This window comes from Solanum lycopersicum, chromosome 7 (assembly GCF_036512215.1).
Source record: "Solanum lycopersicum chromosome 7, SLM_r2.1".
Lineage (NCBI taxonomy): Eukaryota > Viridiplantae > Streptophyta > Magnoliopsida > Solanales > Solanaceae > Solanum > Solanum lycopersicum.
In genome coordinates this window covers 12,252,019-12,279,294 of record NC_090806.1, presented here as the reverse complement: position 1 = coordinate 12,279,294, position 27,276 = coordinate 12,252,019, and the positions used below count along the sequence as shown (strand labels likewise).

General features: G+C 34.4%; 1 protein-coding gene and 1 long non-coding RNA gene across 2 annotated transcripts; one reads left to right on the top strand and one right to left on the bottom strand.

Annotated features, from left to right (window-relative positions):
• Window positions 1-845: 845 nt before the first annotated feature.
• On the bottom strand, window positions 846-12,266 carry VIN3 (vernalization insensitive 3). The gene is made up of 4 exons (NM_001279224.2): window positions 12,011-12,266; window positions 8,237-8,915; window positions 2,505-2,824; window positions 846-2,311 (listed from the first exon to the last, which is right to left on the bottom strand). The coding sequence occupies exons 1-4, from the start codon at window positions 12,030-12,032 to the stop codon at window positions 1,113-1,115; spliced, it is 2,220 nt and encodes a 739-aa protein (NP_001266153.1). The 5' UTR covers window positions 12,033-12,266; the 3' UTR covers window positions 846-1,112.
• Window positions 12,267-18,211: 5,945 nt separating this feature from the next.
• Window positions 18,212-19,747, top strand: LOC138337574 (uncharacterized). The gene is made up of 2 exons (XR_011210870.1): window positions 18,212-18,712; window positions 19,471-19,747. It is a non-coding gene; the product is annotated as an uncharacterized lncRNA (long non-coding RNA).
• The last annotated feature ends 7,529 nt before the right edge of the window (window positions 19,748-27,276 follow it).

The window sequence follows — 27,276 nt, the reverse complement described above, 5'->3', positions numbered from 1 at the left end:
AATACTCGCGGAACAACGGAAAAAAATATATAAGTAGATTTGTGTCTAAATTGGGAATCAAAAATACCCAAGGGTTCGTTCGATATGTATTTGTAAGTATCCAATTATCGTTTTTATTAATTTATAACATTGTCATTCTAGTTGTAGGAAAAAATAAATTGTACAGAAAATTTTGGGAGTGTAAAATTGAGTGGTTGTTGCAAGAAGAGGGTATACATTTACTTTGCGTACTGCTGGACCTCCATTTAGTAGGGATCTGATTGAGCACGTCTCATCTTTAATCAACAACGGAAAGAAAGTAAATTACTAATGATAACTCATTTTCCCTCCTTTCCGAGCGTCTTCCTAGAGCTATTCTTTTTTTCTTTTTCTTTTCTATTTGTTAATGGGTCCATTTTTTTTGGTCTATTTTCTCTGTTGTACACTAAAGGGACTATTTTGAACATACATTGAAGCATCATTGATCATTTATGCCATTTTCTTTATAAGTTTAATATACAAACTTGCAGTGAATTTTATGAGAAAATGATACTGTATAGCTGCTCCCAAGAAATGTATATATATATTTGTATCTTATGTACAAGACATTTACAAAAAAAATGTAAATAGTTTTGTTTTTTGCCCCTTGTAATAATAATAATAATGTAGTTTTTTGTTTCGGGATAGAACCATTTCATGTAATTGTTTTTTTTTTCTAGTCAAACTTATTGCAACCTGGAGATGTTATGTCAAAGGAGGAAATTCAAGTTTACTTCGTTCAAAACAGATGCCAAGGACAACAAAAGTTGAGGTCATAGAAAGAGGAGGAGGACAATTTTAAAAAATTATGATTTCTTCTACAAAAAAAGAAGTAAATATCAAATCAGATTTTGTATTTCAAATTATCTTACAGAGCAATATCACTTCCATTCCAACTCCAATGTCATAACATCAGAGAGAAATGTGGATGAATTGGGTAGAACCAACCTATAAGGAAAAAAAAATAATAATTAAAGATGATTTAATCGTTTACATCATAAATATGAATCGACATGGAACAATTTGGGAATCAAAAGAATTATGTTCAGTTAAGCAGCGACTATAGAGGATAGAGGATCCACATTCTGAATCCTTTAATGCCAAAGCTTTAGGCAAAAGCCTGCTGGAACTACAGAAGCTCTCTTGCTTGAAATAACATCAGAGAAAGTATCAACCAGCTGCCCAGCAAGTGATGCTGGATCTTCGATTAGGGTATCAACAAATGCCTTGACAATCCTAACATCTTGTGGTGTAGCTCTTAAGCTATACCACGTTAAGAACTTCTGCCTGAATGTCTTGTCAATATGCTCACCACACTCTAACCATCTAACTACTTTGACATAATACTCAAAATCCTTATCTCCAGTTCCAGCACATTCTTCATGCCATTCTCCAACTCTCTTCTTTGAAGAACAGCCAACTTGTGGTCCATCCTCCTTCCCCGATCCATTATCAAGATCCTTGCTGCAATGTTCTGATTTCCCTTTCCGGCCGAGGCTTCCCTTCACATTCTCCATCTTGCAGGGTGTGATGGGTAAGCCAGCATCCACACTACCTACAAATGGTGCGAATTCTAAGGCAGTCTGGAGAGGTGCATTTGACCCATTATCAGTGCTCGTCTCTTCTGTTGTTTGAACATCTGAACATTGCTTGTTCTCAAGATTTATAGCATCAGTATTTGGCAAGGAGGTTACTTTGACAATGCTATCTTCCTCATCACCTAAAGATACCATTACTTCTTCATTTCCTATATGACTTTTACTAGCAAAGGCGACCGTGGTGCAGCACAAGTCTGTAGAAATTGCTTTATCAGTGTTATCACAACAAGAAAGACAATTATCCCCTCTGTTCTCAGCCTCATTGCTGCATAGCACGATGTTATTAGTTTCATCCTCCACTGAAGAAGGATTAGAAAGGTTGCTGCAATTTGTTGGTGGACTTTGACTTCTTTCAACTTCTAAACTTTTCATGTTCAGATTAGATAGTTCATTTTCAGCTTTACTGGAGCAGAATTGAACTTCAAACATTCCCAGTTCTTTCTTGCTATCAAGGGAAACAATCTTGAGAACATAATCTGTAGCTGGCATCAGATCTGAGAGCACAAACCTAGTGTTTGGGGAAAACAATGTTCGAGTTGGTTCTACTGGATATTCCGTTTCAACAGCTTTCCGATGCCACAAGGAGTAACCAACAACATTCTCCATAGATGACCCTTCAGAACTCAAAACAACGGTCACAGATGAGGGAAAGACATCCTCAAATCTGACAAGCTTTGATTCTATCACCTCGCAATCTAAAAAATATAGCCCATGTAAATGCTGATTACTTCACTTGACTTAAATCAAATGAGTACCAAGCTTAGACAAAGAAACCAATGAAGGCATCACAATAACACATGAAGAGAAAGGTAAATCTACAGAATCAATAAAAATAAGGAGAGTATCTATGTACTGCACAAACAAACCACAAATTAGAATGAGTATTACCTTTGACCTTAGCATTAGATGGCATTTCAGACACTCTCTCAGAGAGAAGGGCATCTATGTACTCAACAGCCAAGCCACAAAGTTGCTGAACAGCAGGGCCAAATGAGAGCCTGTTCACTATACCTCTAGCCATCTTCACAGGCAAACCAGTCAAAGGGCCAACATCTGCTTCAAGCTTGTTCACTGCTTCATCTAGAACTTCATACAGCTTTGGGCAATTTTCGGCACCAAAAGAAAGTTTTTGGCTCAATGAAAGCCTATAACATAATATGTCTACACGCCTGGTATCTCTTGCTACAATCAGTTGTTTTTTCAAGGAACTGCAAGAATTGGAGAAATAGAACATCTTTAATCCTAATAAAAATAGCTTGCTTTTTAATTATAGAGGTCTGTATCTCACAGTAAATAAAAGAGGTGATGTACATGTCATTAGTTCTTTGACATTTTTCCTTTATGGATTCTACAACCATCTCACTAAACTATGTTTCATATTAATAAATAATGTTTTTATAACATCATCCAACCAAGTGCATACAAATGATTAACATGTTATTCACTAAAATATAGTGGCCTAAAACCAAATTATTTAAATTTTAGTTAATAACATGTTAGTCATTTGTCTGCACTTGGATGATGTTATAAAAACTTTATTTATTAATATGAATATTTGAGTTGTTTGATTTGAACTTCTAAAATGTTTCTAGTGAAAGGTAGATTGTTTTTTTTCTCTTCATTTTTAAAGCTATAATTTTTTTCTTATATTATTTTTTTGTACAATCTTCAAAATATTGTTTTTTCAAGGAACTGCAAGAATCAGAGAAATAGAACATCTTTAGTCCTAAATAATAAACATAGCTTGCATTTTAATTATAGAGGTATGTATCCCACAGGCCACAGTAAATAAAAGAGCTTATGTACATGTCGTTAGTTCTTTGACATTTTTCCTTTATTGATTCAACAACCATCTCACTAAACTAGTCAGCTGCATCCTGACAATAGTGGAAATAGTTCACTATAATTCAATAATGCAATTGAAAATTAAGTTCACAACAGCAGTACACCTTAGTCCCAAACAAGTTGGGGTTTGTTATATGAATCCTCATTGATCATGTTATCCATTTAAACTCACAACATGCCAATATTTTGCAAATACAAATAAAAAGTAATAAAAGTTCTCCATAATTTTTTGAACCTACAAATCTCTGAAATGCTAAACCACTACTATAAAGTATAGGGCAGTAAAAGTGCTAACATGCCTAAAACAAATTTTCAACTAATACTCTAATAAGCATTGACTACAACAATAACAGAACTCCTGTAGTCCCACAAGTGAGGTGTGAGGAGAGTAGGACGTATGTAGACCTTGCCCCTACATTTGTGGGGCAGAGAGGTGGTTCCGATAAACCCTCGCCTCAAAAGAACAGGCAACGAATATCTAGATTTTTATCCACTGTGCCCCACTTCGCTATGTCTGCATGGGTTCCCAAGGATTTTAGGTCCTTAGATGCATTTTCCTCCTCTTTTAACACTTACCTTCACAATGGTTGCACACCTATAGACCGGTGTATTACACTGCAGATTGACACATGATGAACAAATTATTTCAAGAAGCTTTCGGACATTTTCCCCTCGACGTGTGCTACTTAAACATTCTAGTAATATAATCATTTCTAATCTTGTCAAATTTAGTATGACCACAAATTCATCTTAGCATCTGTATTTCTTCAAAATTCTTCTTGTAAATGTGTTTAACTTTCACGACCCAAGAATCACTCTCATAAAGCATTGTTGGTTTTATAACTATTCTAAAAAACTTACCTTTCACTTTGGTAGGCATCTCTCTACCACATAACAACCAGAAACACTATTTTGTTTCAACTATTCAATTCTGATTCTATTTGTAACATCTTCATCTATAATTTCATTCACCCAGTAAATTGCCTGCATGGAAAAAAAAAAACACAATTTCCTATCTTCTTAACCTTGTTCTTTTATCGCTTGAAGCTAATGACGTTTGAGTTAGCAATAACATGAAAATGTACCCCCTTCATCTTTGGGTGCAAGAATTCATCTCATTCAAGAACTTGCTTGGACAGCGTTACAATCTGTCTTCTCCGGTGAAATTTTGCCGCCACACTAACCACTCATCGGCCATCTTCTTCACCGGCGCCAAAACTCCCTGTGACTATTTCTCTCTCACTTTCTTGGACCCTGACTCTAGGGTTTTCTTTCACCACCGCAGCTCGTCCATCACTGCCACTGCTCTGGAAAGCACATCTACTCCAGCAACTCTAGAGTTTTCTTTCTCCATAATTCTGGGTTGGGTCTCAAGTTACAAGGGCAGCAGCAGAACACGGACCGCTTACCTCCCCAGTGCCCGGATGAAGTACCTCCTATCTCCTCTTCAAGTTACAGGTTCTATCTTCCCAAATTATTCCAGTTTCACATCAGTTTGCCTTCAGTTTCTGGTTTTCAGATTTGTTTCATTGCTATATGCATATCTAGAGTTACATTTCAGATCTAGTTTTCAGATTGGTTCCCTATATTGTCTTCAGATCTATCTTTCTTGTATCATTGTTAATTGTGTAATATTGCATATCTCTATCCCTTCTTCACTTTGCTCTTGATTTAACTCTGCCCTCGGACTCTTCGTTTCTTGATCCATAGTGCCATATATTTCATAGTTCTTGTGGTTTCTCTGGTGTTAGTATTTTGGGTATACCCATATTCTAGAGCTAGTTGCTTCAGTTCATTCTGTATAATATTTCTTGCTTTTCTTCTGTTCTTATTATAGTTAATTAGTCCTAGTCTCTCTGCTTGATTCAATAGTTTTAGTAGATTCTTATTTCTCTTGCATCTTGTTTAATTTACATCTCCTTTGGTGGCTTTGGTGTGGTCGAATAGGATCATGTCCAGGGGGCAAGGGGAAGGGATGGGACATGAGTTAAGTGACCTCATCTTGTATCATGTTGGTTAGACCCTCGTCTTGTATTATGTTGGATAGCTCATCCGTAGCTAGCATAAACAAGTATGGGTTCAATGACAATCCCTGGTGTAAATCCATGATTACAAGATCTCCTTCGCATTCCCTACTACAGTTCTCAGGCTAGTGAAGACTCTTTCATACATGTCTTTTATGACTTTTATATAGTTAACAGGTCCTTTCTTCTCCGACACGACGACACCCACCAAAGAACCTTTCTTTGTACTCTATCATATAATTTTTCTAGGCCAATGAACACCATGTGCAAATTTTGTCTACGATAAACTTCCATCAATCTCCTACACAAAAATGTAGTCTCAGATGTAGATCTACAGGGCATGCACCCAAACTGGTTATCTATTACTCTTGTGGTGTTTCCAAGTCTATGCTCTTATCATTCTTTCTCATAATTTCATCATATGACTCATACATTAAATGCCACAATAGTTCGCAAAACATTGAATATCACCTTTATTTTAATAAAAATTGGAATCAAGGTACTCAATCTCCACTAGTACCAAAAAGGGGAAAAGAGAGAACAACAAAAACTAGTTTGGTATGTAGTGTTCATGTCTGTACGTGTTCATGAAATATACAAGGCCTTCAATCCCTCCCATCCAAAGATTTTTTGGAACAAAATAGGAGTTGTTTACAAACTGGCTTATGGAGATTAAAATATCTGCAAAAACTATCATTCAATAGGATCACAAAAGGAAGTGACAGACAGACTCGCAGCTTATATCTATGCTTCCCAATTTTGAACCATCCGAAGATCCAGTGAATGCTTACAAGGAATAAGCAATATGCATGTGACATCAGAGAAACTATAAAATAAGCCAAATATCATGGAATAACTGAATGTTTGGACAGCATAATATTAACATTAGATTTGATTGGATGAGGAGAAAGAGTTACTATAAACCATAATAGATACGTAAAACACCTACAAAGATGTTTGAACTTTGGAAAGATGGTCGATCGTCAGAAAAAATCTGTTAGAACTTCCTAAATATTAATGGTATCATTCTTCTTTGGATGGAATAATCTCAAACACCGTCAGAGAAGTAAATCTACATACATGTTCCATAATTCATACATGTGACAAGTCTTGTTTTTAGTGGTTTATACATTTATTCCATCAGATGTCCCAGACTATTATATATTCAGGGCATGGAAATTTCAGTTATCAAACTGACAAACTGAAATCCAAGTATCAAACCCAAAACTAGATCCCCTTAGGAGATCTAACTTGTTGTTCTAATGAAGTACAGTCAGACTTCGCATAGGCTAGAAATGTCCAAGATATAATAAATGTTATATATCTGCCATCAGCAAATTCATTTACTATACAGAAGACCATACTTCTTTCTTTTTTTTTACGGTGGTGTCAGGGTCAACTTAGACACACCTCAACTAATTCCACCGGGATGTTACCTCCCATCAGCAGAAGTACCGGGTAACTCTACCCACCAAACAGGAATCCATACTTTCATGAATAGAAAATAACCTTGGTAGCACAACCAACTTGTTGGCACTGATATCTGCTTAGAATGGTCTTCCCCAGTAGTCCTAGGAGTCCCTTTGCCACAATAAAGGTTAAAAGGCAAGGGCTCATAGCCAGCTGCAAATCTAACCCTTTCAGTCCATTACCCACAATAAGTCGATCATTTTGACAACAACACAACAATCGTCTCAGCAACTCAAATCATATTATATAAGTGGATTAGATAAGCAAGTATAGACTACACCAATAATTGGGACATACCGCACTTATGTGGGATAAGAAAAACATGGTGAATCCAAAGACATTGGTAAAAAATACCTTTTGAACTCTAAGACTTGGATCAAAGCTTCAAAAAAAAAAAAGAACTGGCAAAATATATATAGGAAGGAGGAAAAATTCAGAAAATATGTAATACAAATTTGCACTCGTATGACCTTAAAGGCTAGGAATAAAGCAGGCATCAAAAGCTTTGGTCATGCTACAGTGTCATATGGTTTATTTAGGAAACATTGCATATATGGGCTAAGGTTCCATTGTCGAAAAAAAGAGGAGTGACTTGAAGTTCTCAATACATCTATCTTTTAGCACATGTTAGACATCAAATTTCGAAATTGTTAATAGCCAATCTGACGAGCTTGTAGCGGCACAACAAGCTCGTTGAGCTCATAGCAAAGGGAAGGTATTCTCCACAGCTCCCACAAGCTCAATCATCAATACAAGCTTAGGATTGTAAAATTATGCAACACCATACACAAGGACAAAACTCCTCTACAAGTTTGAAACTGAAATCATGGTTTTAAGCCTTAATTTACAGATTCATCTCCTTGGGAAAAGAAGAATCGAGATGCAAATATACATTCTCATAAGCGATTCAAGAAAAAAAATAAGAAATTGAGTAAAAGGATTCTGAACTCTCTACAATTAGGCTTTTCCGGATGCTCATGTTGAACATCTGTGGTGATAAATGGTCCAGAGTACTAACATAAATTTGATGTCATTAATTATTCCCCAAAACACAGCATATTAATCCAAAGATGAAATTTAAGTAGCCAAAACCTTGATGTCGATAAAAATACTTTTATGAAATAAACTATAATACACATAATTTCAGAAAAAATAGAAAGAAAAGATAAAATTGGGATGTGAAAATATAGATGATATGCGAAAAAAGCAAACTTTTTCTTACTGTGGAATCATAAAATACAAGATCAGGTGAAGCTGTTAGAAAGCAATATAAAGAGTTACCTTAATAGATCATTAGCTTTTCCACAGGATACACAGTAAAAGGTGCCATTATTGCCCTTGTCTGATTTATCAGTTGTAATACAAGATTTTCCGTGCTTCATGGCACACTCAAGGTGGCATGACATCCCACATGAATCCCCTTGAAAAGGAGGTTCTGAGCTGCAAATCAACCATAGACTAGGGTCCTTGTTGTCATCGTAGTTACGGCAAATACAACATGAACACCTTTTGCAAAATGCATCTTGGCCACTTAATTTAGCTCTGCAAGCCAAATTTTTGCAGTACACAACATTGGCTAAACTGACATTAGTATTTGTTGTTGAAGAAGTATTAGCTTCAATAGGAAAACGACTTGGATGCTCAGCCTTTCTCTGCCTTTTGGAACTCCTCTGGCCACTCTCTGATGAAGGCTGCATTTCAAGATTAGATGTATTTTCTTGCTCCAATGATTTCTTCTCAGATACAATTTTCAGTAGGTTTTCTATTATTTTTAATTTTGTCAGTCCAGTATACTTCCTTTCTTTTCCCATCTCTGCACATAATATCTGCAAAATCTCCTGACGGCTCCAAGATTGCAGCATTTCAGGGGCACCATGTGACTGCTTTGATAATTCATAAACTAGTTCTCTCTTTTCCTCCATACTTAATTTACTGCACTTTGATGGATCAAGTGCAATACCTAGAACATGAAAGCAGGAAAAACTTCAAACAAACAGGTTTGTAAATTATCATCGGATAAAAATCACTATGCTTAGCAAAGTACATTGGACAATTCCATAGTAATAAAACGGGGACATTTCTTTCTTCTTTCATTTAGATCTTGTATTTTAAAATTATTTTTGTAATGTTATCTCATTTTTGAAGGATCTTCAAGCTTATTTTTTTCAATTTTCTTACTGCTTGTGGCTTCCCAGAGTAATGGAACATATTTTAACTGCAAGCAGATCACCAGAAAATGTGAAGAAAAACCATCACGTGTAATCAAATGCAAGTAATAGGTAAGAAAGAGAGATCACTCAATCGATTAACTAAAACTAGTATATCATATATATACCTCATATTCATTTTGCTCTATTTAGGTCCATCTTGTCCCAAAACTAAATATTTTATCTTTTAAAGCAAATTTGAAGATCTCTAAAATTAGAGATTTGCTATATCTAACACTTACAACACAACTGATAAATATATAGCACTAACCAGATGTGGGGCATAATATAAGTATGACTACTGCTTAACATTAACCCGAAGTTCCAAATTATTTGGTATTACCTATATGAGTCATTTGCTTCTACCGTATTCTGCTCATAACAAAATTTCATTTGATAAGTTGAAGGACATTCGTTCCAAATCCTAAGCCAAGCCCTCATTGACTTCAAAATATCATACATATTTAGAAACAATGTCCCTCCATGTGATTTAAGTGTAGTCCGTGCTCGTTTAACACCTTCAATTATCATAATGTTGCTTCTATAGACTTGGTGCATTTGGCGGTCTAAGTAGGGTGATCAAACTATGTCAGGCACCCTCCTATATATCCACTACATATTATATTTGTTTTATGACAAGGAAACCTTCAGCCACTACCCGTCGCATGTACACATGCTAAACCCTACTCATGTGCAATAACTCACAAATCACACATGAGAGGTCTACCGCACTAGGCAAGCCCCGTGTGACGAGCCTGATCCAAAATACCAATCCCCTGCTATCGCTAGCAAGGGGTTTCAAACTTGAGACCTCCATTATGGAAGTGCTAAGCCAAACCATTTGAGCCACCCTGAAGGATATCCCTTATGAGTGATATGTGCACTTTGTGATATTCTAAAAAAATGGGATGAGTTCATTAGGAGTTCTCAGTAAACATGATCAAACCATCTAAGAACAACATCCTAATCCTATGCGTGTTCTACTTTCAACCTTTTGTTACATGTGATCATTTCTGATGACTGAACATCCATCATATATTTACATTTTTACGGTGCTCCTTTTTGAGGATGTGGTAGGGCCTTAAAATTCCTACATTGAGTCTTATATAACACCTTGTCTCACAATTGTCTATCAAACTTGTCTTTCACTTTGTTAGACATCTTCCATTCAAATCGCACCTTCATACCATTCCTCCGTATCAAGCATCATGTTTGTAGTTTGATTCTTTTTATCAAGAGAACAATTTACATCATGTTTTAGTTTTGATATGTAACACCACTGGTTCATGGCATTCTCCTGATGACCAAACTTATATATCTAAGATGTCTGCATCTTAAATGTCACAATCTGACCTAATCTCATCTCAACATCATTGTTCTTATAGTACTATACTTACATAGTGCATATATTTTACCCTACTTCTACTTGACTGAGGACTCTCCCCTTTTGAGCAAGTATCCATAATTCCAACTTTTTACTAGCTCACTAGGTTATATTAATAGTAATTATTATTCTTATAATTATAATAATTGGCTCAACATTATCAGCAAATACATGAACATAGAACATCATCTTGTATAAAAAATGGTTAGTGCATCTATAATTATAAGTTAAACTATAAGTTCAAACCATATCTCTAGTGTAAAAAAATAAATAAAAGTTTGGATAAGTTGTTGTTATTCTCAAGAAGTCTCTTATACATGCATTTTTTTCAACTTCAGCCAAGGGTTAAGCAGAAACAACCTCTCCACCTCGCTAAGGTAGAGGTAAGGTCTGTATGCATCCCACCTTCCCAACTTCCACCTCCCCTAGACCTTACCTTTGGGAACATTGGGTATGTGTTATTGTTGTAAGTTGGTGCAAAATCCGGTTACACAATTCCTCCATATCTACTCTCATTGTTTTAATACTTGTCAAATATCCATTGATTATATATCTTCCCCATTTATACATTTCATGTCAAATCATTATTTCATAAGCATTCTCTAAAAGACTCTAATGGCCTTCTAATAATATGTTTCTCTACACCGATGACAATCTGCTGGAGATTGTTCCTCTCCCTATAAATTTTCGACAGTCTTCTCACAGATATATCCTCTTCCCACAAAAACTGAAAAACAAAATCCTTTTTTCCACACGGGTAACTGCCTAAGAGGAAGGAAAAGAATCAGAAAGATCATTTGTAAAAGCATAGAAAAAAAAACAGAAAAGGTAAATTCTTTAGCTATTTCTAGTTTGACTTCACCTAATAGTAGCACTCAATTTCCATGATTAATTCCAAACAGATCTTATAATATGATTGTGTCATCATAGGGTAGTAATAACCTCCATAATTCAACTGTCCTTATAGGTAATCCTCCTTTTCTAAATTGTAAAATGTGAAGGATCACAACACAGTAGGCAAAGAAAAAATGGCATCATTGTCATCCTCCAAATATAATAATAACTAATACATACCCCAGAAGAGTAGGTAACTAAAGTAGGTAACCAACCACCAATCCTAACACCCATTTCAGTAAACCAAAAAAAAAATCACAATGTGAAAAAGAATAAAAAACTATATTTTTTGTACGTATAAAACAGTAACTAAATTTCATTTCATACTATATAATATGCAAAGAGATAATAAAAATCAATTACATAAAAAAGAAAAAAAAAGAGATGGGATCAACACCATTTCGTTATCAATAACACATTAACAGGATGAAAAATAAACAGATCAGAAAATTTAACAAGTTACTTCCTCTATCCCAATTAATTTCTCCGATCAATTATTGAAACTTGATTTGACTTTATCTGACAAAAACCAAATAACACTCATGAAATTGTATGATTCACCATTGTTACCTTCAAAGGAAGAAAAATCCATGGATGCAGTTCCAAAACAAACCAATTTTGCAGCTGAAACAGCAGAGATGTGATAATTTAGAGCAAATATTGAAGAGAAAAAGGTATTGGTGATCGATCAGTTTGATGGAGAGAGAATGAAATAGCAGAAAAAGGAGAAGGAGATTAAAATTGGGGTGAAAATGGAGGAATCCATGGGGTCTTCAACGTGGGCTTTTCGGTACCCGAAGCAGTAGTGATAGAGAGAGAGGTAGTGGGGTCATCTAGTGGTTGGTTACAACTTACAAGAGCTGCAGATTTGTAGGACAAAAAATAAATATTATATTTATCGTAAAAACAACAACAACAACAATAATAATAATAATAATAATAATAATAATAATAATAATATGGGCTATTGATTACGATACGTAAGCCACTAACTATAGGACAAATATTATTTTTTTAAAAAAAAAAGATGCTCCATGAATATAAAGATAGAATGTTAGATGATATAAAGTAGCACATGTTGTAAATAATATTTTTTTGTAGTTATGGGCGATCATTATTCATATCTTCATTAATCCTTTCTTTTTATGAGATTAGTAATAATATTCATATCTTTGTTAATTATTCATAATTAACCTCCGTTAAAAGTTTAATTAAGTTATGATATAGTTGTTTGAAAAATATTTATTTGTGTTATTATTTTTTAATTTCGATTATCTCAACAAAATTCCAAATAATTTTTTAATTGGGGTTCTAGATCAAATGTTCTTTTTATAATTTTATTTTCACCAAGAACATAAGAAGAATACCACGAACTCCTAAATTTTAACTTCATCAATTCTTAAGGAAATCGGCTCAAAATTTAAGAGTAGCTTCCCTCCGAGCTAGATACCAAAATTCAATATTTTTTTAATCTCGAATTTAACTTAACAGAACAAGACTCACTTGAAATTTCTTCAAAATTATAAAGCTACACCATTCTTTAATGGTAAAATTTTCTCCGCAACTTAAAATCACTTGTAAATTTGATTATGGACTAAACAAACACAATGTAGCAAAGATCTAGTATCAAAAATAGCAACAGAACAAGAACCAAAGCAGGATTTTGAAATTTTAGAACTAGTGTTTTTTTTAATATCTTTCTAACAAGGGCGGATTTTTTAACTCCACAAATGATTTTTGAATTTTGACATTTAAAAAAATAAAATTAATGACATGACTGAGTTAAAACTGGTCATGTGTAAAAAATAATTTTTCAAAATTGAAGTTAAAAAATAATTGCATAAATGAGTCTGTTCTCAAATGATAAAAATTTAATAAATGACATAAATAAGTCTTTTTTCCAAAGTTCAATGACACGTTTAAACATTTTTCCTTTATAATTACATATTTTTTCACCTTTTGAAACATTAATGTTATACTTATAAATTATAATCCTCTTTTTGTTATAGAAATGACTCATATATGTCCTTTTACTTAATAGATTAATTTTTGTTGATTAAAAGTTCATGTTTTTGGCTTAAATTTAAGAAAATGTCATGTGACTTTTAAAATATCTCACCTTCCACCATATCCACCCGACCGAATTGGACACAATAAAAACCCACCCGCTCAAATCATGTTCACCCATTTCAAATCATCGTTTCTACCTCAACGAGAAACAAAATTAAATTTTATGAAATTGCGTTTGGTATATTTTTCCAGCAATCTTTTCTTTCTTATTCATTCTTCTTCACACTAACTGAACATGTTTGTTTATAGATAAATATCACTCACTTTATGCTTAAGTTATGGGCTTACGATATATAACCTTACCTAGTTTCTGTTGAAGATGGATCAATTTATAGACCCTAACAAATTAAAGATTAAATGTGCAATATATAGGATACCGTTGCGGCTGCTTAAGTTTCTAAAGAGGCAATTTGACGTTTTATTTTGATTTTTCCCTCCATTTCATTGTGAATCGAAGTTCTGAATATTTGTTTCTCGAATATCACTCGGAGATGACCACAAAAAATTTTATTTTTTATTTCATTTGAGTGTGGAAACAACGAAATGAAATGAGTTAGGTTAATTTGAGTTCGTGAGATTTTTTGTTTCCGATTGGATCAGGTGGTATGGTGGAATGTGGGTATTTTAAAAGCCACATAATTTTTTCTTAAAATTAAAGTAAAAAAATGAATTATTAATTATAAAAAATTAATATGTCAAGTAAAAGTGCATATATGAGCCATTTTTATAACGACAGAGGCATAGATGAGCCAATTTTTAAACAGAGCGTATATCAACTCCAAATCATAAAGTTTAGGAGTAAATCAGGACCTTTTCCCTCATATTTATGTAATAGCTTCTCAGTTAGCACGTGTGTTTCATGTGAATTTTTATAGATACGTTAGAATGACTAAAATTTTATGGAAATATATATGTAAATTGTAATGAATAAGAAAATGTAACAATTACAAAATAAGAATAAAGACTTACCGGAATGAAAAATTCATAGAAAACTAAATTAAGAAGTCTAACAGAGAAAAAAAAAGAAAAAAAAAAGAATATTTAAGAAAAAATACAATATAGACATTATTTTTATAAGATTGATATATATATAGATGAAAAAATGAGTATAAAATTAGTACATAACTCTCTAAGTTCTTATTGACTCCTTTCATATCCTATCAAAATTCAAGAGTCTTCATCATCTACTTTTACTATAGAATGAAAATAATAACCTAATAATCTTGGTAGGGGTTTCATGAGATAAATAAGTTGAATTTATATAAATAGAATCGAAGGAATATCAAAAGATATCTTAAAGTTTTAGTTTAAATATTTGGAGGTTATGAATATGAAAAGATGAGAGTTATGAATATTAAGAGTATAAAAGTTAATAAGTAATTAGAAAATAATAATAAATAAATGAATAATATGAAAAAAAATAAAGTTAGCAAAAAAATAAAGTTAGCAAACCGTGTAGAAAGAACAACTAAAGTTCTTATCATGTGATTAAGCGTCAATGAATTTAAATTTGTGAAGCTAGAGTAATTCTTTAATAATAATCAAGAGGACATTATCAATGTGCATCTCCATTTTATAGATTTGTACCCTTTAAATTATTAAATTTCGCTATTATCATAAAGGATAATACTTTATCCACATCATTATATTATTCATGAGAGGGGTTAAGGAAAAAGTTATAAAAAGAGGAAAAGTAAAGAAATTTAGGTAAAGATTTTTTTTTAAAAAAATTATAATTATTATATACATATAGATTATAGATGATAAATATCAATAAATTAGATATTTAATTAGGAATTAATCTAAGGAAGTCTAAAAGTCATTAATATTTAATTAAATTTATACAATCAAATATTGAAATATTTTATAACAATCTAATGTATAGAGGGGATAAAATCGTAATTCAACTTTCAACTTTTTTGTTCATGCTTTTAGTTATATATGATTTTAAATTTTAAATTTTCTCTGATGTTGCTTTTTTTATATATAAAAAAAATACTCGACTTTCCTTGAGATGTTTTTAATTTTTATGTATTTCTTATGATACACTTTTTGTTTTAATTTCAGGAAGATAAAAAAAGAAGAAGACAGTCTTCAATTAAATATAAGATGGATAATGGAGATATGCTCCTTTCTGATAGTGCTACAATTCACACTATATTAAGAAAAACATATTTTTTAATTTAAAAGGATCTATATTAATACAATATATGATAGTAAAAAATTGATTGAGAGTTATGAAAGAAAGGTTGCATTACTACTTGAGAGAACTATTGATTATTATCAACAGATTGTATTGTATTTAGTTTTTAAAAAGCTTGTTAAATTTCAAGAATTTGTTAAAATGACAATCATGTTGAGATTGACAATGAAGGAAAAGTTGAATAACCTAATATTACTACAATAAAAATGAGAGAAACAATTAAGCATGAAAATATATATATACTTTCTTTTAGGTTACGACATACAAATATTGGTACGATTAAGTTGCATGTCATAATAAGCCAAAGATTTACTCATCTTAATGAATTTATCATTTGACATGATTGATTGGATCATATCAACTCATTTAACTCAAATTCTTGAGTTATTGTCATATTTTTATGTTGGGGGTGGGGGTGGGGGTGGGGGTGGGGGGGATGGGGATATGAGTCACTACTTCTCTTGTATTTATATATTACTTGAAAACAAATTTTGATATACTAAAATATAAAAAAAAATATTAAATTACACCGACAAAAGATTTGGCTTCCCACAGGAACCAACAAGCATCTCGCTGGCTAAATATAAACTTGAAAGGAGTAAAACTACCTCAATACTGTTGTTGTAATTGATGTGGTAGAATGTTTGATCACAACTCGCCAATCCTAAAGTAGATGGTCTTGTGAGAACTAAAGGTTGACATGGAGAAGCGATTGACGCTCCACAATCCTGAATCAGAATTTCGTAGTCTAGCAGGCATTCAAAGATGGAAGTTGAAGGGTAAAACACTTCAAATAACTCTTTTACCATTGAAACTTATTCTTAAGGAGAACTATCAATACTTTATCACAAAGATAATTTCAATAGGTGATGTATCACTTTCTCTTTTTACCAGTTGAGACTTCACAATTGAAACTTAGTGCCTCATTTGGAAGGTTCCAATGACAGGTTGAAGATTTGTATGCTTATATACCTTTTTCTTCTTCCCAATTAGAGATAGTAGAGAGAACTCTTTATTTTGGTAGAAAAATTATCTATAGAGTATAATGAAGAACTTTTTAACTTGTAAAGAAAGAAACCTCAAATTTGTATCGTTCAAGTTGGATTTCAATTTTTTTAATTATATTAGCTTGAAAGACTTCCTACATCGATATTGTCTCTATTTTTCTTTTATGAGTAGCTAAATTCTTGCTAGGAGTGTGCGCTCTTCATGAGGGGGAGGGTGTAAAACCCCTAATAAGTATTAATTACTCAGTTTTAAAATTGATTGTATTGCATGGATCTACAGTTGTCTAAAAGTTTTAATCTAAAAATCAGTGGTTGCAAACATTGATTGAGCTCTCTTACACCATTTTGGCTTGAGAAAACACAATGTGGTTGGGTAAGACTTAATAGTGAGGACTTGTTAAAATTTACTATTAGGACTTGATTCAGGAATGAGATAATCAGAGTAATTTCTCATTTAATTATATGAACTAGTGATAGTCTATATACTCAAGCAACACTTGTGTTTTAATTAAAAGGGTCTTGAAGTTTGAGAAAATATCAAGTGTAGCCTAGACCAATCATTATTTGAGTTGAAACCTCAAATCAATATGAATACACTCCTAGTCCTTTTCAAACTTGATAAATCATATTTGTATTGCATTTTGTTACTTGATATTAGTGAAATATATATTTAGAATTCAATTTGCGAATTGATTCAAGTGATGACATCAATTTAAGGTAATCACTTCTTTCAATTCTTGTGGTCAGAGTACAACCTTCAAAGTTACTTATTGTTTTGCATAAGACCATGTATTTCACGCCCCAAGCCAACACCCTGGGCGGGTCTAACACTCGAAAATTATTGATGGGCCCAAACGAACCCTTAGTCTGACTTACTTACTTAACGAAAGACTCTCAATATTATTATAATGATCAAACTGTAACAACCCATTTGGTTGTTTTGAATACTAGAGCTTTTTATTTGATAAAACAGTTTTTGATAGATTCTAAATAGGTGTCTTGGATTATTCATAATAATAATTATGAAATTAGTGGGCTAGTTTTAATAATCTATTTAGTTGGTGGTTAAAGAAAATAATATTAAAATTAATAGTGGATCTCGTTTACCACTATTTATAATTAGTTATATAATATTAGAGTAATAGAGAATCTGTAAAAGAGAGAATATGGCGGGGACAATCAAACGACGTGAAAAATCCGTCAGGTACAATCTCTCCAGACCTTTGTTCTTGTGAAATTTGATAAAATGCAAGTGTTAGAAACTAATATTATATCTTAGTCAAGAAGAAGTGGTTTTCAATTGAATTAATGTCAGGGACGTGGAGTTGATTAAGTGAATGTAGGGAAAACTTTAATGACCATTAATTTAATCATGGTTGGCTAAAAAAAAGGAAATGATTAACAATCCTACGATATTATTAAGGTGTTATTATAATTAAGAAAGAAGAATGAAATTAGAATTGCAATGTTAAAGGTCTCAAATTTATCAAACTGTGGTGATTTTCCAAACTTAAGAGCAATGATTCTTATTGGTTCTTATGCCTAATTATGGCTGATCATTATGTTGAGTAATGCTATAGTTTTAGGCATTAATTAGAAAGATGTTAGTCTTGATATGTTTTGCAGTACGCATATGTTTACCAATCAACTAGGTTTACCATTATGATTCTACTTCATTATCATATTATAAAATAAGTTTTAGCATATTGTGATAGGTAATTAAATATAATGTGTAGTACATTATATGAACTATATTAAAGTTATGCTAATGGGAGGAATTAAGACTTACCCTTGGATTTGAACTTTAGAAAATTGATGATAGAATTAGGGAGTTGTTGGGTCTAGGCAAGACATAGAATTATATGAGTGGTTATAGGCTTGTTAACTTACAAATTATGCATATATAATTGATAGATTCGAAAGGTTTGGAAGCATAAGGGAAAGGAAAAGTATTGGAGAAGTAGCTTGCTCAACTTCGATTCTTCGGTGGAGGTATGTTATGATTGATGTTATTTGATAGTAAACACTTAATAGTGATTGATTTGCATTGGAAAAATGATATTGTGAAGTTATCTATGTACTTGATTGTGTGTTTTTGTGGCTAATTGATTGTGTGTTTTGTGATTGATCTGAAATCCCGAGACCGTGGAATTTATATTCTTGAACCCTCTTTATGGAAGTGATGCCTTGAATAAAGAAGGTTCGATGAAATATTATCAATGAATTGAAAGTGTTTATAATAAATGATAAATTAATGGTATAATTTGATCGGAGTATCACGTTCCGACACAATATAATTTGATCGGAGTGTCACATTTCGACATAATATAATTGGATTGGAATGTCACGTTCTGACACGGTATAATTGAATCGGAGTGTCACATTCCGACACGGTATTATTGGATCGGAGTGTGACATTTTGACACCGTAACATTAAAGGAAAAAGATATGGTTAACGGAATGTACTCAATCACAAAGAACTCAATTCCCCAAATGGTTTAGTTGGAGGCATGAGTCCTCATGGATGATCTTGATATTGTTGACTTATTACATACTTACTTTAGTGTTGTTGACACTTGTTCATGTTGTTTGTTGCTTATCACATGTTAAGTGCTATAGTTGAGTTCATACTATTATTCATTGTATATTAGTTTCTATTTTGGTTGGCCGATGATATACTCACTACATGTTGACCTGTACTGAGACCTACTTGTGTTTTTCTTTGTTTCCCTTTTATGGCGTTCAACAAGGGTACCATCAACTTTGAATCGCCCTCAGCTCTATCTAGTCTCAACATATCAAGTTTCAAGGGTGAGCTATTCATTCGAGCTTGGATTGGATTCTCTCGGTCATGACCTTATGTCCTTAGTTTTCGGACTTAAACTATTTTATTCATTTATTTTGGTGTTTGTGATATTATTAGACTTAGTATTTGAAGATTAGATGTCCTTGATGTGATGACTGTAAGATTTTTGGGAATAATATGTAACATATTTTTGAGATTAATCTGATTGGTTACTTTAGTAAGTTTTGAAGCTTTCACATTATTTTTGTTATTCGTAGTTGAATTATTGGTATATTGTGGGGTTGGATTCCTTGGTTCGCCCATCTAGAAGGTTAAGTAGGTGCCATTTACGACAGGATTTGGGTCGTGACACAAATGCACTTAACTAAACTGTCAAACAAAATAACTTTAGAATGTTTAAAAGTCAACATTCAACTTGCCAAAATGACAACTGAAGTCTTAACATAGGAAATGATAATGTAAAGACAACTAAACTACTAATTGTCTATGAAGCCTCTAAAATAAAGAGGGATGTAGGGACAAAACACCCGAATATACTAACAATGAAATACTAAAAGCAAAGTAAAAGGAGTCCTTCAGAATGCAAGGAGGCTCATCAACTGACTCTGAGTGCTCAACTGGATCAATGAGGCGCTAGGTGATGATCTTGGTTACCCGTGTTTGCATCATAAGATAATGCAGGCCAACTGACATCAACATTTTAAATGTACGAGTATGCGAGCTGGAAGCTAAATACAACTTGAGCTTGAAAAGAATTTAGAAGGAACACTTACCTTGGCTTTACTCAACTCCTAAACAACTTAAATCAATTCAAAGCAAGAAAACACATGCAATATATAGAAAACATGTAAAAATAGTGGAAAATAACTTAGTTAGTTAGAGAAAAAGCAATAATAAACTTAATTTTACTCATATAATAAATATAGTTTCTGTGGGAGATTCTCTAACGGACAGTCACTATTATGAGAATAAGAGGTGAAACAACGTCTTGCCCACGCTGCCAGAACAATCCTATACTTTGTCGTCATATATGACGCCTTATGTAACTATATTCACTAGTCTATACTAAAAAGCACATTTAAGAATTTATCTAAAAAGTATGATTCTTTATTACATATGATGACTATATGATTTATGGAGAGTAGAGTTAATATAAACTCATATGCCCATATCGGTGCTCAATATTACACCCAAAATATAATTAACTCATGTTTTTAAAACAAACTTCTTTCTTTGATTTGAGATAATTACTCAAAACTTAGCTTAAAAGCTCTCTTGGAATCGATATTCCCTTTCTTGCTCAAATGTGAAAATATTTTTGAATTCTTTGGGAATACATAGTCCCCAAGTAATTCTTTATAGAAACGAAATTCAATCATTACTCAACTTGAACTTTAAGTCTTAAAACAATGTTAAAAGGTTTGTGAAAGACTTTTGAAAACTTTATAAACTTTTCTTGACTTGCTTATTAACTTCTAGACTTGACTCTTAACTTTCCTTGAATTGAAGTATGGATTCAAGGTTCATGAATTCATATTTATGGATGATTTTATGATGTGTAGTTGTACCTATGAGTGCTGGAATCCATTAGAAAACATAGGTACATTACTAAGGAACTAGTAGGAAAACATGGGAAAAGAATGGGGTGAACTGGTGTCACCGGCGCTCTGAGAGGCGCGCGATACCAGAGCACAAAACTCAAAGGACCCTACTTGGGGAAATGAGAGGGGAGACTCCCTTGGGCTAAAATTCGGAGAGCTCTTCTTGGGGCTCTGAGAGGGACAACGCCCCAAGCCCTTGCCCAGGTGCATTAGACTTTTCTCCTTTATTTTTCAACTCTAAACCTTCCTAATCAACTTAGTTCTTTCCCAAACACTTAGAATCAATTATATACTCGAAGTATGAACGATTCAACTCAAAATTACACGTAATTACATAAATTAGGATCAAGCAACTACTCAACAATTTCAACAAATCAAGAACTCAAGGGAACATCAACTAACCCATCAAGAATTGAGAATCTAAACTTTTAAAGACTTAAATTCGCTGAAATCAATCATGATTGGCACATGGGTAGACTAACCAAACATTATTTGATCTCACATACCACATATGGATCACCCCTTGAGGAAATCCACAAGCGATTCTTGAACGTTCTTGACGAATCTTGAACTTTTTTCTCTTTTCTCCAATCTATAGCGTGAACTTCAACTTTTCTAAACTAAAAAAATCTGAATTTACCCCAATTAAACTCCTAAAAATGAATTAAAACAATTGGATAAGGAAAGGACCAAAACACCCTTCAAAAATTCGGGTTGGACTATCCTTATTTGAACAACCCAACTTACAAAGGGCATATCTCACTCATACAAACTCAAAATCTCGCAAACTTGGCAGGTATATAAAGATTTTTCCCATATCTTTCCTACCAAATCTGGAAGTACACCTAAATCATCCTGATCTAGTAGTTATGACTATTTGAAGTTCATCAAAATTCAACTTATTCTAACTTAACAAAATCGCTAGATTTTAATTCTTTCTTCCAATTATTAACGACTTCCTAGTTATTTAAATTTGCGAGATGTTACAATATCTCCCTGATATACCGTGATTTCACGGTATTATTAATACTTTTTCCTTAATTTTAGTGTGTCCAAAAGCCTTTTTGTGCTAATTTTTATATAAGTTTCTCCTTATTTGCAGGAAATCTGTCCAAAAATGAATGCAGAGATTTTTGAGCGAAGAAATGCAGAAGAGACCACCTACGGAGCTTGTGACGGTCCGTAGGTGGCAGCGTATTGCAGCTGCTGAAGGAATATGGGAAAGTCTAACCAAGTGTGGGGTTACGGAAAGCGTGACGGACCATCGTAGCCATGACGGTCCATCCTGTAGGTTCGTCATGAAGATTAGAGAAGTAGCCCTAGTACCCATATTCCAAGAGTTCAAGTGTTTTGTAACGGAGACCCTCGACGGACCGTTGTGCTCGTAACGATCCGTCATACTTGTCGTCGAGGGTAATGAAGAGAGCAACAGAAGAAATTTCATCAAGTATGGGACGACAGAGTCCATGACGATCCGTCGTGACCACGACGATCCGTCGCGATGTGCATCGATCCAGCTGCGTTTTTGACAGATTTCCAGCAAATAGAGTCCTTGTTTAATTAGATTTTTATTTTCTATAAATAGTTCGAAAAACCTCATTTTTGAGGTTAGACTCTGGATTATTTGGTTAGGCCCTTGATTATTGTTAGATTCTTTATTATCTTGAGACTTTTATCATTGATTGTTGGTGATTTTTATTGATTAATCAAGCGAACTTTCGGATTTTACTCTTTATCATTGAAGTAAGTACATAAATTCTTATACCATATATTTGAATATTGTGATTATGACTATGGGTAACTAAACTCCATAACTAGGGTTGTGGGAACCATAGGAAAATAATGAGGTAAAACCTAACTAAAATAACAATTTTAGAATAGTGTCGTGCATGTATTGATAATTCTTTTGCTTAGAAGTCTTTTTAACGGATGACCAACGTTAGAACTCGCCTTAATGCTACTTGCCGGACCAAGGAGGTAGATAATAGGAAAAGAATTATCAACATATATTTAGTGTATACTATCTAATAGGCTAGTATTGATTGGTACGAGGTAATAACTTAGTCAAATATCGAATACGATGCTTAATATGAGGTAAAGATAAGGGTTAGGATAGCAACACAAGTAGTCGGCCCAAGGTGCGGAGTGAAATTTTCTAGATGCCGGACCAAGGATTTAGAAATACATAACTTATCACTTTGCATGCAAGATACTAGGAAAGAATTGTTATAGTTAGACTTATCAAGTTATGAACCTGTGGGGAACACGTAAACCCTAGTTACTTTGATTAATTGATTAAACTCCAACACTCGAAGCTGTTAGTTGTCTCCTTTTATTTCGCTAGTTATTTTCATTTACTTAGGAATAGAGACCCCCCCCTTTTATCATTTTTTGCTTTCCAAGGAAGTAATTGTCTGAACAATAGTAGTAATAGATTGAAGTTAAGTCTAAACTATTTTCCTCGTGGGAACGATCCCAACCTCACTAGTTGGGTTATTTATTTGACACGTCCGCTTTACTTCTTATTTGAGAAGTAAGTTTGAGCGTATCAAATTTTGGCGCCGTTGCCGGGGAAATTAGCTTTTAGATTAACTTAAACTTATTACTATATTTTAGTTGATATTTTCTTGATTTTACTTTGTTTTATTGTTTTTGATTCTTGCAGAAACATCCTCCTTGTATGCCAAATACACTGTGAGGAAGATAACCCTTGTTTCCCTACGATCACGAATTAGAGAGTACACTACGCAACATGAATAGAAACTTGGGAATTAATGATGATGATCCAAACTAGAACATCCTAGCTCTGGTTGATGTTCATGGTCAGTTGTTACCCGATGCTCCGGGTGAACACCAATAGAGGGGACAAAATCCCGCTCCACGGCCCCAAGCATCCTACAGAGGCTATGACAACATAGCAGACTCCGATGGGCCACTTGTCTTGCCTCCTCTACCACCAGACCATACCTTCGTGGTAACTAGTAGCCTGATGCAAATGCTCACCACCAGAGGTTTGTTTTTAGGGCTACCATCTAAGGATCCACATGCCCATATAGCTAAGGTAAGGGTAGTGTGTAAAAGTTGTGTAGGGAGTCCTGACTTGGACTTGGATGTTATAGGGCTTAGAGTGTTTCGTCTCTCACTAACGGGAGAGGCTGCTATATGGTTCACTGATCTCCCTTACAACTCAATTTTCACTTGGAACCAACTAAGGTATGTTTTGTTAGTACGCTACTATCCGATCTCCAAGAAACTAAACCACAAAGACAGAGTGAAGAACTTTGTGGCACTACAAGGAGAGTCAGTTAGTAGTTCTTGGGATAGATTCACCTCGTTCTTGAGAAGCGTCCCAAATCACCGTATAGATGATGAGTCACTGAAGGAATACTTCTATCTGGGGACACGATGATAATAATAAAGTGGTGTTGGACACTATAGCAGGTGGATCTTATGGGGAGTGTTCTTATGCCGAGATTGTTGAAAAATTAGAGAAAATCTCCCGGAATAATAAAGCTTGGAGTACTAGGAACTAAGATACCGGGAGAAATACCTTCGCAGTTCAGTCCACTCACAACCCAGCCACAAACGAGATTCATGAAGAAATGTCTCAGATGAGAACTGAGCTTGGGTTGGTACTAAAACATATCACTGGGGGTGCAGAAAAGATAAATGCAGTTAACTACTTGCCTAAACCACCACCTCCTAATGATGAATGCTATTAGGCGGAGGACTCCTATGCAGTAAATGAGCAGACGGGGGGTTTCCGACCAAGCGCCCAAGGCTCAAATCAGGATAATTGGTGCCAAATTCAAGGGAACCAAGGTCGGATCTATGGTAACTATAACCGTGAGGGTCATTATGTCCGAGATGGAAACTACAACCGCGACAACAACTTCAATAGGGGTAACTACAGTAACAGAAATGATAGGAATGGGCCCTATTTCCCTCCTCAAAATCGTGAAATTACTCCTAGGGATGGTGGAGATAGTATGACGCGAGTTGAGGATATGTTGCACAAAATGATGAGGAGGTTCGATGCTAGTGATGAACACATTAAAGAGTTAAGGTGTGATTTAGCAGGTATTGTGGAAAAAGTCGATACACATGCAATATCGATTAAGCAAATCAAGTTGCAAATGGCCCAATTATCTGCGACTGTGAATACACGGCAACCGGGCACTCTTCCTAGAAACATTGTCCAAAATCTGAAAAATGATGCACACTGTATGACAATCACTACTCATGGTGGTAAGCAAACCATTAACCCACCTATGTCGTCTAATGAAGAAATGGTGAGAAAGGATTATGATAAGGTGGTAAAGGGTAGTGGTTAAGCAGAAGAGAGCACTGGAAAAGATGCAGAAGTCCCTATGAAGGTAATTCCCATGCCTAGACCACCACCACCCTTCCCTCAGAGATTAGTGAAAAAGACCGAGGATGGTAAATATCGGCGTTTTATAACAATGTTGGAGCAGCTTTCTATCAATATCCCTTTGGTAGAAGCTCTAGAACAAGTGCCCGGTTATGCCAAGTTTATGAAAGATCTAGTTCCAAAGAAAAGACCGGTCACTTTCGAGGATGATGATAAAATGCAGCATTGTAGTGCTATTGCTACAAGATCTCTCGTACAAAAGAAAGAAGATCCGCGTGCGTCCACTATTCCTTGTACAGTCAGGTCATTACATTTTGCGAAAGCATTATGTGATCTGGGGGCAAGCATAAATCTCATGCCCCTCTTGATTTACAAGAAGTTGGGTTTGGGTGACCCAAAATCCACTGCGATGCGGCTACTGATGGCTGATCGAACAGTGAAAAGGCCTATAGGGATACTCCATGATGTGCTAGTAAAAGTGGAGTCATTCATATTTTTGGCATATTTTGTTATTCTTAATTGTGAAGTCGATTTTGAAGTGCCTATTATTTTTGGGAGGCCATTCCTTGCTACAGGTAGAGCCTTAGTTGATATGGAAAAGGGGCAGATGAAATTTCGGTTGAACAATGAAGAAGCGACCTTCAACATTTGTAGGACCATGAGGCAGAGTGATGAGCTACAACCAGTATCCACCATATCCCACAAAGAAAAGATGAAGATGGAGAATGAACAAAAAAGTGCAAAACAAGAGTTTATGGTTGGGGATTTGGTGATTTTAGACAGATCTGGGTTGCCTTGTCTTCCGTGCAAGCTCAAGTCCAAACAGACTGCCCTTACTTGATCACCCAAGTATTCCCTCATGGAGCAGTTGAGTTAAAAACCAAGGAGGGAGTGCGGTTTAAGGTGAATAGAGAATGAATAAAACTCTATTTTGGGCATACTGCATCGGTGAATGAAGTGATAGAGGCATACCATCTTGATGAAGGCTGAGTAATCAAGTGTCCTCAGTCGTTCCATGACGTTAAATCAGGCGCTTGTTTGGAGGCAACCCAATACTTATAGTTTTTCTTTCTAGTAATGGTAGAATTTTCTACTAATGGGTTTTTAATTTGCAGGCACATTACCAGGATATTCTGCAGAAAATTACTTTGCACCAGTCACTAACGGATACAGCGACGAACCGTTTCAACTGTGACGAACCGTCGCATGAATCCATCGTGCCAGGTACGTATTTCTGTTATTTTCAAACTAGGGCACACGCGACAGAACCAACGACGGATCGTCACACATGAGACGGACCGTCGTCGTGGAATCTCCGCGTCCTTAATGAGGCATACCCGACCAGACCCGGCTGGGGGTTTTATAAAAATTCAACATTTAAAACCCCCAACCCTTCATTTCACCCCATTCCTTCACTCTTCCTCCTATTTCCCTCCCTTTTCAACTTCAAAAATCATCTCTCTCTTCAACCGATCATTTTCCCCAAATTTTCCAAAATCCTAAAAGTCATCATCTACTAGTCGGAGAGCTGCTGCTGTGGGTGTCTACTTGATCATCAAGTACTTTTTCCTCTTGTTTTTCTCAAATTCTCAGGTATGTGTCTCTAATTTCTACTCATTTATATTGCATTTTTGTTTATCAATTAGTAGTAGTCTAGTTCTTCTTGATACGTTCATTCTTTATCAAATTCTATCTGACCTAGGTTAAAAAAATTCCAGAAATTGCCGTGTTAAAACCCTAGAAATAAGTGCCTTAGCATTGCTAATTTACTAGGTAT

Bases quoted from the DNA above. Each gene is read 5' to 3' on its own strand.
- VIN3 (NM_001279224.2), bottom strand. From the start codon at position 12,032: ATGGATTTTTCTTCCTTTGAAG. The intron at 2,825-8,236 runs GTAACTCTTTAT...CAATTCTTGCAG, and splicing joins AAAGCTAATGATCTATTAAG to TTCCTTGAAAAAACAACTGA. The intron at 2,312-2,504 runs GTAATACTCATT...TATATTTTTTAG, and splicing joins ATCTAATGCTAAGGTCAAAG to ATTGCGAGGTGATAGAATCA.